The 14,224-nt window shown below is 44.2% G+C and overlaps 1 protein-coding gene across 1 annotated transcript in view; it reads left to right on the top strand.

The window, feature by feature from the left end:
* si:ch211-57i17.5 (usherin) overlaps nucleotides 1-14,224 on the top strand; it is an 89,084-nt gene that overhangs the window by 50,735 nt on the left and 24,125 nt on the right. Inside the window, exons 8-11 of the mRNA XM_045207407.1 lie at nucleotides 2,983-3,141; nucleotides 3,307-3,469; nucleotides 9,302-9,519; nucleotides 9,606-9,742. Coding sequence (XP_045063342.1) covers nucleotides 2,983-3,141; nucleotides 3,307-3,469; nucleotides 9,302-9,519; nucleotides 9,606-9,742 — 677 coding nt within the window. The remainder of the gene's footprint in view (nucleotides 1-2,982; nucleotides 3,142-3,306; nucleotides 3,470-9,301; nucleotides 9,520-9,605; nucleotides 9,743-14,224) is intronic.

Genomic DNA, 14,224 nt, shown 5'->3' with positions numbered 1-14,224 from the left:
ACATTTCACTATGGTCAATTTCACCATTATCCTACATTACTTCTGAATTTCCCAAATATAATGACCCCTAAAAGATTGGCCGAAATACATTGTAGACGTTATACGACCCCACCAGTACACAGGATGTATTATACTCTTTTCCGGGCTTCAGACAGCCACACCCTGGCCGTATCTAGCCCTTCTACCTGTTGTTTTCTTACATTATCTCCAAATGTCTTGCATCTGTTTAATCATAGATTCTAACTTGTCTACATCAAGACGCCCAACAAAACCATACTTCTTTCTTCTTTTTTGGACCATAATAAAAATTCCATATTTCTCTCATCCCCGGTTAATCCTGGGACCTCCTTTTGAGGTTTTACTTCCCATTTCGACTATCTAGATATGTTCCTATAATCTAGTAATAATTCACTCAATAATTATTTTCCTTTGGACTTATTATTAGGTGCGACTTTTGAGCAAATGTTATGATCAGCTTTTGTAATTAACCATTTAAATTATTCAACTCGTAACCCAGAGTGTTTTAAGACCCCAGTTTCATGAAACGGATGGGACAACCATTCTTTCTCACGCAACCTATTTTAGTCCCTTCCTTTGGAATGTATTCTTAGATGTGACTTTTGAGCAAATATTAGGTCTCACACGTATACAACCATGATTATTGGTTAACACTATCGGTAACCCGGTGTTTGTAAGGCTCTAGTTTCATGAAACGGTAGAGTTACGGCAAATCTACAGTTGTAGACTTTTGACTTTATTAATATTCTATTTCTCACACATGCTATTTTAATTCCTTTGTTGATATTTATTGACGGTCCTGGACCGTCTCACTATAACAATTTCCTTCCTTGAAGTTTCACCCCCATTTTATATTTATCTAGAATACTGGTGCATGGGTTTTCTCTAGATAAACATCTAAAAACACAGAAGTTCACATCCTTCTTGTATACTATTGACAATCCCAGATTGTCTCAACACAAGGTTAGTTTATTTTTGGTAATGGCCTCAACTACCTGGAGTCAATTGCGGACCCACACTCCGTTTTTGATCTTACACCCGGCCCCAACCCCGTTTTATATTTATCTAGAATACTGGCGCATGGGTTTTCTCTAGATAAACGTCGAAAAACGGTATACCGGATGATGATCACGTTTTGGATTATCGACGGATTACTACCCTCACTACAGAAGATTTAAACTGTTAATTTTTTTATACTGCAGTTTCCAGATATCAATCCCCCCAAAATACATGAATAATAATTACTGACCTTATCCTTGCAGCTGGGATTTCAATTTTGGTTGGATCTCGTCACCGTTTCTGTCGTGTACCAGTTTGCTATTTTTGAAATAGACCCTCAATTTCAGAGGTCATGTCTTTGTCTTACGGATCCTGGACCCGCCCATGCATGGTTTAGGGGTTCCCTGGGACGACAGAAAATGGGTGTTGAGATCCAGCTTCGAAGGACCAAGTTGTCACGAGAATTTTGTTATCTCAATATCTCAAGAGGTTGTGAGGCTCTAGTTAATAATGAATTAAACAAAGTCCCATTTCTGCAATGAATCAGTTTCTTTATTCATGAGAGCTCTGCCCCAAAATGGGTGCACAGTCTTGTTATACTCACACACACACACACACACACACAAGTTCTTATCATAGGCTACTCCTTGCTCAGGCAGGCTGCATTTATTCACTATTCCCATACATAGTTATTGCGTTCTCACAATATTCTGCAAGCCTCTCACTCCCCCTCCCTGTGTGGGGACATCTGTTTTTGAAACCGGTCTCTGTTATTGGTTTCAACGTTTGCGCTTCTGCTTGCCTAACTACAAGAGAACACAATTGGGTGGTTGTTTTTAACTTTTAGTCATTTAACTTATATAATTTCTCTATCATTGATATAAATGTTGAAAAGGTTTTGACTCAAACTGCAGCCTTGTCTCACACCTCGACGTTGCGAAAAATAATTATGTTCTTTGGTTTTTGATTTTTAATGCACACTTGTTTTCTGTGTACATACATTTTATTAAGTCATACACCTTACCACCAAGCCCACATTGGATAATTTTGTAGGATAGACCTTTGTGCCAAATAGAATCGAATGCTTTTTTAAAGTCAATAAAGCAAGCAAAAATTTGACATTTACTTATTACATTTTTTTCTTGAAGAAAGGTTTGAATTCTGGAATTCAAAATGCTACAGAAAACCTTTCCCAAGTTGCTGTTTATGCAAATTCCCCTGTAATTATTGGGGTCTGATTTGTCTCCACTTTTGTGGATAGGGGAGATGAGCCCCTGGTTCCAGACATCAGAAAAGCAGCCAGAAGTTAGTACCATGTTGAACAATTTAAGCACAGCATTTTTCAACTCAGGTGTGCTGTTTTTCAGCATTTCATTTCTGATGTAATCTAGACCACAAGCCTTCTTTGGTTTGATAGATTTTAGCTTTCCATTTAGTTCTTGTTGGGTTATTGGGAAATCTAATGGATTTTGGTTGTTTTTAATGACTGATTCAAGGATGTTCAATTGTTCTTGAATTTCTAATTGGGTATGTTGTAAGTCTTTTTGTGGGATGTTTTTGTATAGATTATCAAAATAAGTTTTCCATATTCCTTCGTCTTGTATGGCTAATTCTTGTGGCTTTATCATGCTTAAATTGTTCCACATGTTCCAGAACTGATTTTGGTCAATTGCGTTTTCAATTTCATCAAGTGTCTTATTGGTATAATTCAATTTCTTGCGTTTCAGTGTATGTTTATACTGTTTCAGAGTTTCAAAGTATTCATAGCTCTGGGTTGTTTTGATGCTCTCTCCCCCTCTCTCTCGCTCCTCTCTCTCTCTCTCTCTCTCTCTCTCTCTCTCTCTCCCTCTCTCTCTCTCTCTCTCTCTCTCTCTCTCTCTCTCTCTCTCTCTCTCTCTCTCTCTCTCTCTCTCTCTCTCTCTCTCTCTCTCTCTCTCTCTCTCTCCCTCTCTCTCCCTCTCTCAGGTGTGTTCAACACCAGTCTTCCTCTGTACTACAACATCCTGTTGAATCCAGGAAGTGCCAGGTCTGTGATGCGTACGGTGGGGCAGGACCAGTACCTCAGTGTGTCTGGATTAGACCCCTACACCCAGTACCACATCAGAGTCCAGGCCTGCCAAGCCGGTATGGACTGAGAATGACCAGTGAAAAACTATCTTGAGAGACAGAGTGTTTTATACTTAATTATGTGTAGTTAACTCACTTTATCAAGTATTTATAACACAACTGGGTAATTCGGACTTCTTTGTACTCTACCCCTCTTTCCTTGTCTCTCTCTCTCTGTGTCAGAGGGGTGTGGGTTGGGTGAGGGGGTTTATGTGCGTACCTCTGAGGCCCCTCCGGAGGACATGGACCCCCCCACAGTGACAGCAGCAGGAGCCACAGTCATCCAGGTCTGCTGGACACCCCCCCACAAGCCCAATGGACTCATCACCTCATACTTCATACACAGGTAATAACCATTCATACAAAGGTAATAACCATTCATACACATGTAATAACCATTCATACACAGGTAATAACCATTCATACACAGGTAATAACCATTCATACACAGGTAATAACATTCATACACAAGCAATAACCATTCATACACAGGCAGTAACCATTCATACACAGGGAATAACCATTAGTTCACAGGTAATAACCATTCATACACAGGTAATAACATTCATACACAGGTAAAAACCATTCATACACAGGTAATAACCATTCATACACTGGTAGTAACCATTCATACACTGGTAGTAACCGTTCATACACTGGTAGTAACCGTTCATACACAGGTAATAACATTCATACACAGGTAATAACCATTCATACACAGGTAATAACCATTCATACACAGGTAAAAACCATTCATACACAGGTAATAACCATTCATACACTGGTAGTAACCATTCATACACTGGTAGTAACCGTTCATACACTGGTAGTAACCGTTCATACACAGGTAATAACATTCATACACAAGCAATAACCATTCATACACAGGCAGTAAACATTCATACACTGGTCGTAACCATTCATACACTGGTCGTAACCATTCATACACTGATATTAACCATTCATACACTGGTAATAACCATTCATACATAGGTAGTAACCGTTCATACACAGGTAATAACATTCATACACAAGCAATAACCATTCATACACAGGCAGTAAACATTCATACACTGGTCGTAACCATTCATACACTGGTCGTAACCATTCATACACTGATATTAACCATTCATACACTGGTAATAACCATTCATACATAGGTAGTAACCATTCATATAAAGGTAATAACCATTCATACACATGTAATAACCATTCATACACAGGTAATAACCATTCATACACAGGTAATAAGCATTCATACACAGGTAATAACATTCATACACAAGCAATAACCATTCATACACAGGCAGTAACCATTCATACACAGGGAATAACCATTAGTTCACAGGTAATAACCATTCATACACAGGTAATAACCATTCATACACAGGTAAAAACCATTCATACACAGGTAATAACCATTCATACACTGGTAGTAACCATTCATACACTGGTAGTAACCGTTCATACACTGGTAGTAACCGTTCATACACAGGTAATAACATTCATACACAGGTAATAACCATTCATACACAGGTAATAACCATTCATACACAGGTAAAAACCATTCATACACAGGTAATAACCATTCATACACTGGTAGTAACCATTCATACACTGGTAGTAACCGTTCATACACTGGTAGTAACCGTTCATACACAGGTAATAACATTCATACACAAGCAATAACCATTCATACACAGGCAGTAAACATTCATACACTGGTCGTAACCATTCATACACTGGTCGTAACCATTCATACACTGATATTAACCATTCATACACTGGTAATAACCATTCATACATAGGTAGTAACCATTCATATAAAGGTAATAACCATTCATACACAGGTAATAACGTCATAGTAATAACATCCTCATGCACCTCATAGTTTATTAGGTAATTTAGACTAAGGGGAGACGTTCTAATCTGCTTTGTATGTGTGTTGGTGTGTGTCGTGTGTGTGTGTGTGTGTGTTTAGTCCGCCTGGAATACGTATGTGTATGTTAAGTCTGCATTTGTGTGTATCGACAACCCAGTGTGCCAGTTTTTCGTCTGCCTGGTGTGTGTGTGTTGTGTACGTGCACCCATGTGTCTACCTGTGCGTGTGTGTGTTTGTCTGCGTGTGTTTGTTTGTGGTCAAGGTCAAGTGTGTGTTGTTGACCAGTGGTATCTGTATGCAGGGTCAGAGAGTATATAAGTCCTGTGGAAACATCATTAGCATACAGGCTGAGGGAAGAATCCTAACTTCACATCCACATAAGGAGTCAGACTTTGGTAAACCAGATGTCAATGGGGAGATTTTCTCCAAAATTGGAGTTACTCAAATTCAGTAGCAGAAGTTAATCCCAGAGAGAGTAGTACAGTAGAGCGTTCAGATCATGCTTAGCACCACCAAGACGACCAAACACACACTGTCTGACTCTCCCACATAATACACTATTACATTTACATTTTAGTCATTTAGCAGACGCTCTTATCCAGAGCGACTTACAGTTAGTGAATACATATTTTTTCATACTGGCCCCCCGTGGGAATCGAACCCACAACCCTGGCGTTGCAAACGCCATGCTCTACCAACTGAGCTACATCCCTGCCGGCCATTCCCTCCCCTACCCTGGACAACTGTGCGCCGCCCATGAGTCTCCCGGTCGCGGCCGGCTGCGACAGAGCCTGGATTCGAACCAGGATCTCTAGTGGCACAGTTAGCACTGCGATGCAGTGCCTTAGACCACTGCGCCACTCAGGATGTATTGGGGGGCCTGCTATAGATTTTGGGGGCATGCATCAGCCATCGACTTTAGTGAATCTGTGTGTCTGAGATTCAGTGGTTTCTGATGGAGACAGGTTTGGTTAAGTTTGTGAGAGGTGAAGGAAAGGGTGGAGGGGTGTTGTTTGTGGTATGTCATCAAGTCCAGCTGTTGTTTAGTAGTTTAGATATACATTGTTAACCAAGACACAAACACGCACGCAAAGTTGTTTTGATGCAGTTGGAACGATTAGAGACTACCATCCTCATCTCCGTGGCCCTTTTCGCTCCTTCTCCTCCTCTCGCTTCCTCCCTTTCTCCCCTCTCTCTCTCCTCTTACTTTTCATTACCCTCTTTTAACCCCTCTTCCTATTTCTCTCTCTCTCTATCTTCTAAAAATCCACCTTTCCAGAAATAAGTCTCTCACTGTTGCCGCTTGCTACAGACCCCCCTCAGCCCCCAGCTGTGCCCTGGACACCATATGTGAATTGATTGCCCCCCATTTATCCTCAGAGTTCGTACTGCTTGGTGACCTAAATTGGGATATGCTTAACACCCCGGCCATCCTACAATCCAAACTAGATGCCCTCAATCTCACACAAATTATCAACGAACCTACCAGGTACAACCCTAAATCCGTAAACATGGGTACCCTCATAGATATCATCCTGACTAACTTACCCTCTAAATACACCTCCGCTGTCATCAACCAGGATCTCAGCGATCACTGCCTTATTGCCTGCGTCCGTAACGGGTCCGCGGTCAAACGACCACCCCTCATCACTGTCAAACGCTCCCTAAAACACTTTAGCGAGCAGGCCTTCCTAATTGACCTGGCCCAGGTATCCTGGATGGATATAGATCTCATTCCGTCAGTAGAGGATGCCTGGTTGTTCTTTAAAAGTAATTTCCTCTCAATCTTAAATAAACATGCCCCATTCAAAAAATACAGAACTAAGAACAGATATAGCCCCTGGTTCTCCTCAGACTTGACTGCCCTTGACCAGCACAAAAACATCCTGTGGCGTACTGCATTAGCATCAAATAGCCCCGGCGATATGCAACTTTTCAGGGAAGTTAGGAACCAATATACACAAGCAGTCAGGAAAGCAAAGGCTAACTTTTTAGCCTTTCCCACTCCTGTAGCACTAACTCCAAAAAGTTTTGGGACACTGTAAAGTCCATGGAGAATAAGAGCACTTCCTCCCAGCTGCCCACTGCACTGAGGCTAGGAAACACAATCACCACCGATAAATCTACAATAATCAAGAATTTCAACAAGTATTTTGCTACGGCTGGCCATGCTTTCCACCTGGCTACCACTACCCCGGCCACCAACTCTGCACCCTCCGCTGCAACTTACCCATGCCCCCCCCCGCTTCTCCTTCACACAAATTCAGACAGCTGATGTTCTGAAAGAGCTGCAAAATCTGGACCCCTACAAATCAGCTGGGCTAGACAATCTGGACCCTTTCTTTCTAAAACTAGCCGCCGAAATTGTCGCAACCCCTATTACTAGCCTGTTCAACCTCTCTTTCGTAACGTCTGAGATCCCCAGAGATTGGAAAGCTGCCGCGGTCATCCCCCTCTTCAAAGGGGGTGACACTCTAGATCCAAACTGTTACAGACCTATATCCATCCTGCCCTGCCTTTCAAAGTATTTGAAAGCCAAGTTAACAAACAGATCACCGACCATTTCGAATCCCACCGTACCTTCTCCGCTATGCAATCCGGTTTCCGAGCTGGTCATGGGTGCACTTCAGCCACGCTCAAGGTCCTAAACGATATTATAACCGCGATCGATAATAGACAGTACCTTGCAGCCGTCTTCATCGACCTGGCCAAGGCTTTCGACTCTGTCAACCACCGCATTCTTATTGGCAGACTAAATAGCCTTGGTTTCTCAAATGACTGCCTCGCCTGGTTCACCAACTACTTCTCAGATAGAGTTCAGTGTGTCAAATCGGAGGGCCTGTTGTCTGGACCTATGGCAGTCTCTATGGGGGTGCCACAGGGTTCAATTCTTGGGCCGACTCTTTTCTCCGTGTATATCAATGATGTTGCTCTTGCTGCTGGTGACTCTCAGATCCACCTCTACGCAGACGACACCATTTTGTATACATCTGGCCCTTCATTGGACACTGTGTTAACAAACCTCCAAACGAGCTTCAATGCCATACAACACTCCTTCAGTAGCCTCCAACTGCTCTTAAACACTAGTAAAACTAAATGCATGCTCTTCAATCGAACGCTGCTGGCACCCGCCCACCCGACTAGAATCACTACTCTCGACGGGTCTGACCTAGAGTATGTGGACAACTACAAATACCTAGGTGTCTGGTTAGACTGTAAACTCTCCTTCCAGACTCACATTAAGAATCTCCAATCCAAAGTTAAATCTAGAATCGGCTTCCTATTTCGCAACAAAGCCTCCTTCACTCATGCTGCCAAACATGCCCTCGTAAAACTGACTATCCTACCGATCCTTGACTTCGGCGATGTCATTTACAAAATAGCCTTCAACACTCTACTCAGCAAATTGGATGTAGTCTATCACAGTGCCATCCGTTTTGTCTCCAAAGCCCCATACACTACCCACCACTGTGACCTGTACGCTCTTGTTGGCTGGTCCTCACTACATGTTCGTCGTCAAACCCACTGGCTCCAGGCCATCTATAAATCACTGCTAGGCAAATCCCCGCCTTATCTTAGCTCATTGGTCACCATAGCAGCACCCACCCGTAGTCTGCGCTCCAGCAGGTATATCTCACTGGTCATCCCCAAAGCCAACACCTCCTTTGGCCGCCATTCCTTCCAGTTCTCTGCTGCCAATGACTGGAACGAATTGCAAAAATCTCTGAAGCTGGAGACTCTTATCTCCCTCACTAACTTTAAGGATCAGTTGTCAGAGCACCTTACCGATCACTGCACCTGTACACAGCCCATCTGAAATTAGCCCACCCAACTACCTCATCCCTATATTGTTATTTATTTTGCTCTTTTGCACCCCTGTATCTCTATTTGCACATAATCTCTTGCACATCTAGCATTCCAGTGTTAATACTAATTGTAATTATTTTGCACTATAGCCTATTTATTGCCTTACCTCCATAACTTGCTACATTTGCACACACTGTATATATATTTTCTGTTGTATTTTTTGACTTTATGTTTTTTTACCCCATATGTAACTCTGTGTTGTTTTATCGCACTGCTTTGCTTTATCTTGGCCAGGTCGCAGTTGTAAATGAGAACTTGTATTGCTCTTGGTTAAATAAAGGTGAAATAAAAAATAAAAAAATAAATCTCTTTTAACCCCTCTTCCTATTTCTCTCTCTCTCTATCTGTCTCTGAAGTTGGAACTAAGGCGTAGAGATGAATCTCAGGGTTAGTTAGTGTAACTTACTTGCTCTTCCTGTTTCCTGCAAGGCGACCAATGGGGACGCAGGAGGAGCTGCTGGTGTTTATCTGGTCCAATGGGCCGCTAGAGTTCATCGACGCCAGCGACGCCCTCCAGCCCTTCAGACAATACCAGTACAGAGTACATGCCCACAACTCCCGGGGCTCTGCTCACAGCCAATGGGCTTCAGCTGTCACCATGGAGGCGGGTCCAGAGGACATTGCTCCTCCTATTGTCACACCGACGAGTGAGTGAGAGATGAACGAGAGGGAGGGAAGAAAATGTGATGTTTCACTTCCTATGTTATTCTCACTGTGTGTGTAATATCTGCAGGTGCGTACTCAGTACAGTTGAACTGGACACAGCCTGGACAACCCAATGGAAGGATTTCACAGTATCACCTGGTGTACAGAAAACAGCACACAGACCCCACTCTCAACACCTCTACTATTACTGCGCTGACTGTACCGGTAGGACAGTACACACACACACGATATGCCACACACACACACGATATGCATCCGTGTCTGTATTATCATTGCGTGTATGTGTTGGGCACAGCCTGTGGTGCTGGTGCCATCTGTTTGCCAGTGAAGGGGCCTGTAGGCATACACACAGCCAGGGGCTCCTGTCCTCCAGGGACCTTCCCACAATCCTCCACGCCAAGTCTGCTCCAACGCTCCCACACAGAGAATAACTGTAAATGTGCCTTTCACACACATACATACACACACACACACACACACACACACACACACACACACACACACACACACACACACACACACACATCCTCCCCTGCTGCCTGTCAGCCAGTCTAAATGTAACCTGGCAGCTCAGTAAACAGCCTGACATCAGTAGAACGCCATGCCAACGCCTCTCTGTGATGCCATCCCCTCAGTACACCACGCCACCGCTCAAAGCTCTGTGTGTCGACGTATATACCATCACTTTCACCACGATGCCATTGTTGTTGATTGTCATTGATCACATGTTGATTTACATGTTGTCACATGTTATCACATTAACTTCACGTAAGATCACGTGTGATCACATGAAAACGTGTTTTTTGGAAGACTTCACGTGTTCACATGTGGAATTCATGTGGTTTTTCCATAAGGGAAGAAAGAGAGGATGAGAAATAGAGAGAGAGAGAACAATGTAAAAGGGTGGTGTATATAGATATCTAGTTGCTTCATACATCTTGTTTTCTCACCCTCTGACCTTTGTGTCGTCAGTCATAATTAATACAGCATGGAAATACAGACCTTTCACCTCCTCATTGATATGGAGCAGTGTGTGTGTGTGTGTGTGTGTGTGTGTGTGTGTGTGTGTGTGTGTGTGTGTGCGCGTGCGTGTGCGTGTGTTTCATTGATGTGGAGCGGCCAGAATGCCGCCACGGTCATTTGTGACACTGGGGGCGTGCAGTCAGTCTCAGTCGCTCACTGAGAAAAAAAGAACGAAGAGACACAAGACTGTGTTACTCCTCTGACCTAAAGCCAAGGCCAGGAGCTAAGACAAGTCTTCAGGCAAGGTTACTCATCACGCGAATGTGTATGAATGTTCATGAAATCACCTCTGTTCCACTGGTGGGTGGGTGTGTGGGTGGGTGTGTGTGTGTGTGTGTGTGTGTGTGTGTGTGTGTGTGTGTGTGTGTGTGTGTGTGTGTGTGTGTGTGTTTTGTCTGCGGGCCGGGGTTTGGGAGGTTGGGACCGTAGCTCTCTACCTCTGGCCTTATGCTATCACACCTGTTTCTCTGTGGACTCCACACTCTGCTGTCTATTGATCTTACTGTAGACAACTGTTCACTAACCACAGGTTGATTCTCTACTCCGTATTTGTTTTCTTTGTTCTCTTCTCTCTCTAACATTTTCTCTTTCCTCCTCTCTCCTCTCCTCCTCTCATCTCCTCCTCTCTCCTCCTCTCCTCCATCTCTTTCCATCTCTCTCCTCCTCTCCTCCTCTCCTCCATCTCTCTCCTCTCTCCTTCTCTCTCCTCCTCTCTCCCTTTCTCTTCAATTAGCATAAAAAACTCCACCAACCTATTTTGTCTAAAAACAGTGCAAGTCTGTTTTTATGTGGAAAAACAGGTTGGTGAAGTTGTTAGGTTTATGGGTTAATGGGAGAGAAGTTGGCAGTTAATCAGCAGTGTATCTAATGTGTAGTCTGGTATAGTTTTCTCCTCTCTAGTCTGACAGCCTTCAGAGCAGATGGTTTGATGTTCTCCTCACTAATGTCCACAACTGAGAGGGAGATCAACACCACAGATATATGCAATGAGCCTGTGTGTGTGTGTGTGTGTGTGTGTGTGTGTGTGTGTGTGTGTGTGTGTGTGTGTGTGTGTGTGTGTATTGATCTCTGACTGGGCTGGGAGCTCCTCTCCGTGCCAGTGTGGAAGATTAATGGGGTCGTCATGGCGATCGGACAGAATGAGGGTACAGAACGCAGGCGGTCTGCCCCGCCAGAACCCCGCGCCCGCCTGGCACACCGCGGTTACACATACACACACACACACTGTACACCAATCTAGAGATGCTAGCCTAACACCTATTCGCTCCTCACTTCCTATTCCAGATCCAGCCTCTTTCCCTCTTTTCTATATCTCCCTCTTTTTCACACTATTCTCTCCCTCTGTCTTCTCTCTACTCTCTCCACTTCATTTTTTCACACTATCGTTCCTCCCTCCTCTTTTCTTTCCCCTCTCTCCTCTCCTCCCTCTCTCCTCTCCTCCCTCTCTCCTCTCTTCCCTCTCTATCCAGATGTTGTGTTGTGGTCCCTGGACCCCTGATGAAGTCAGATGTATTAATACTGGACATATACATTCCTACACTATACCCCTCTCCTTCTCTTTCCTCCCTCCTCTCCTCCTCCTCCCTCTCTCCCTCCTTCCTCCCTCCTCTCCAGATGTTGTGTGTAGGGCCCCTGGGGCCCCTGGTGAAGGGAGATGTATTAATACATGCGATTGATCAGATCAGGACCCCTGACAGTCATCAGCCCCGGGACCATCTGGTTGCTGCTCGCACGCCTTCACCCAAACACAACCTGACACCGCATTAATCTGATGCAGCTACCGCTACCGTCTAGCACTGTGTGTGTGTGTGTGCGTGTGTGTGTATGCTCCTCGCTCCACCGCCAGCCCCAGCAGCCACCAGGACCTGAAGGGTGCAGAAATTAAGGTTATTACACAAATTGAGCCATATGGTCTAAATATTTCAGAGCTGAAATTTACTAGCCAATAAAATTGGCTCCTGCCTCTCTAATGGTGTAAATTACAGTTGAACCACGGCGCTAATGATGTCCTTCTGCTGCAGTAACCACTCTAACATGAAGGACATTGTTTAAAAAATACTCCCGGAAAAAAGAGAGAGGGAGCGAGGGAAGGAAGGAGGGGGGTAGAGACAGAGAGGGAGAGAAGTGCTAGCAGCATGTTTACAATCTGTTAGTTTACCATTAAGAACAAGGAGGAAAGCGAGAGGGACAGCGAGGGGCGACCGGTGGACCGTGTCTCGCCGTCAACACTGGGTCAAACGCACGTCGTTGCACTGTTGGAGACGAGTGGTTGGAAGCAAACACGGTCGGGTCCTAAAACTCCTGGTCGTAGAGGCTGGGCTGAAGGTCAGAGGTGACACGAAGATTAGGTCACAGTGTTGTCACAGATCACACACTGATGACCCCGGTCAGAAGAGGACAAATGACATGCTCTATTGTTCCATATCTCTCTCATTAGCCCCGTCATTGTCTTTTTCTAATCTTCCTCTCTTTTATTGCAATTATCTCTCCCTCTTTCTCTCTCTCTTTCTCTCTCACTCTCTTTCTCTTTCACACAAGTTTCAGTGAGGCGTTTTATTCCTTAAACTTGCTGCTTGAATCTCCTGGTGCAGAAAGAGGGTGGAGAGGGAAGAGAGGGAGTGGTAGAGAAAGGAGGAGAGAGGAGGAGGAGAGAGAGGGCTTTGCCCTTGGACTCAGTGGCACAATGGAATGGAATGAAGAGTACTGTGGAGTGGAGGGAAGCGAGGGAGTGGACAGAGGAGTGGAGTGGAGAGAAGAGAAGAGGAGAGAGAGGGTAGGAGGGTAGAGGGTTCGTTAGGTCTCGCCCCAACCCCCACCCTTCGCCACTGTACTCAGGCCCTGATTGTAGGGGACTTGGGATGATTGTCTCACGCAGGCCCCTCGCATAAACAGCAAATAATAATCTACAACAACCACAACTACTCCATCTCTCTCTCTCGCTTCTTCCCTCTCTCCAGCTCTCTTTATCTCTCCAGACAAGAGCTCCCTCGTTCTGTAAATGTGTGCAGAGATGTTATTGTATGTCTCAAGAGGAGTGTATGTGTGTTTGTAGTGCTTTTCACTCATCCTAATGTGTGAAAAAAGATTGGATGACGAGACTGTAGAGGAATGTGTGTGTGCGTGTGTGCACGCTTGTTGGATTTATCCCTTCCCCACCGCATGATAACTACCTTCAATCAACATATATTACAACTTGAAGTAAAGACAAAAAGTGAACTGAAGTGAAGATAGGAGAGGGTATGGAATACACATAAAGTTGACCTGCTTTGTTTAGTACTACATTTATATTGATTACTGCATTGTTGGGTTTAGAGCTTGCAAGAAAGGCATTTCACTCACAGGAGGTTGGTGGTACCTTATTTGGGGAGAACGGGCTTGTGGTAATGACTGGAGCAGAATCAGTGGAATGGTATCAAATACATCAAACACATGGTTTCCATGTGTACGATGCCATTCCATTTGCGCCGTACCAGCCATTATTATGAGCTGTCCTCCCCTCAGCAGCCTCCACTGATTTCACTGTACTTGTGCACGTGACATTAAAACTTGAAACCTGCTTGTAACAGACCCTTTAGAACACTTAATTCCACCATTGTGAGGAAGAGAATCCAACAGGACTGTATGTACAGAATGTGAGTGTGAAGTGTGATATGTGTGTGAAGA

Source organism: Coregonus clupeaformis, chromosome 25, assembly GCF_020615455.1.
Source record: "Coregonus clupeaformis isolate EN_2021a chromosome 25, ASM2061545v1, whole genome shotgun sequence".
NCBI lineage: Eukaryota > Metazoa > Chordata > Actinopteri > Salmoniformes > Salmonidae > Coregonus > Coregonus clupeaformis.
The sequence above is the reverse complement of the archived record's forward strand: the minus strand, read 5'-3'. Positions and strand labels throughout refer to the sequence as shown.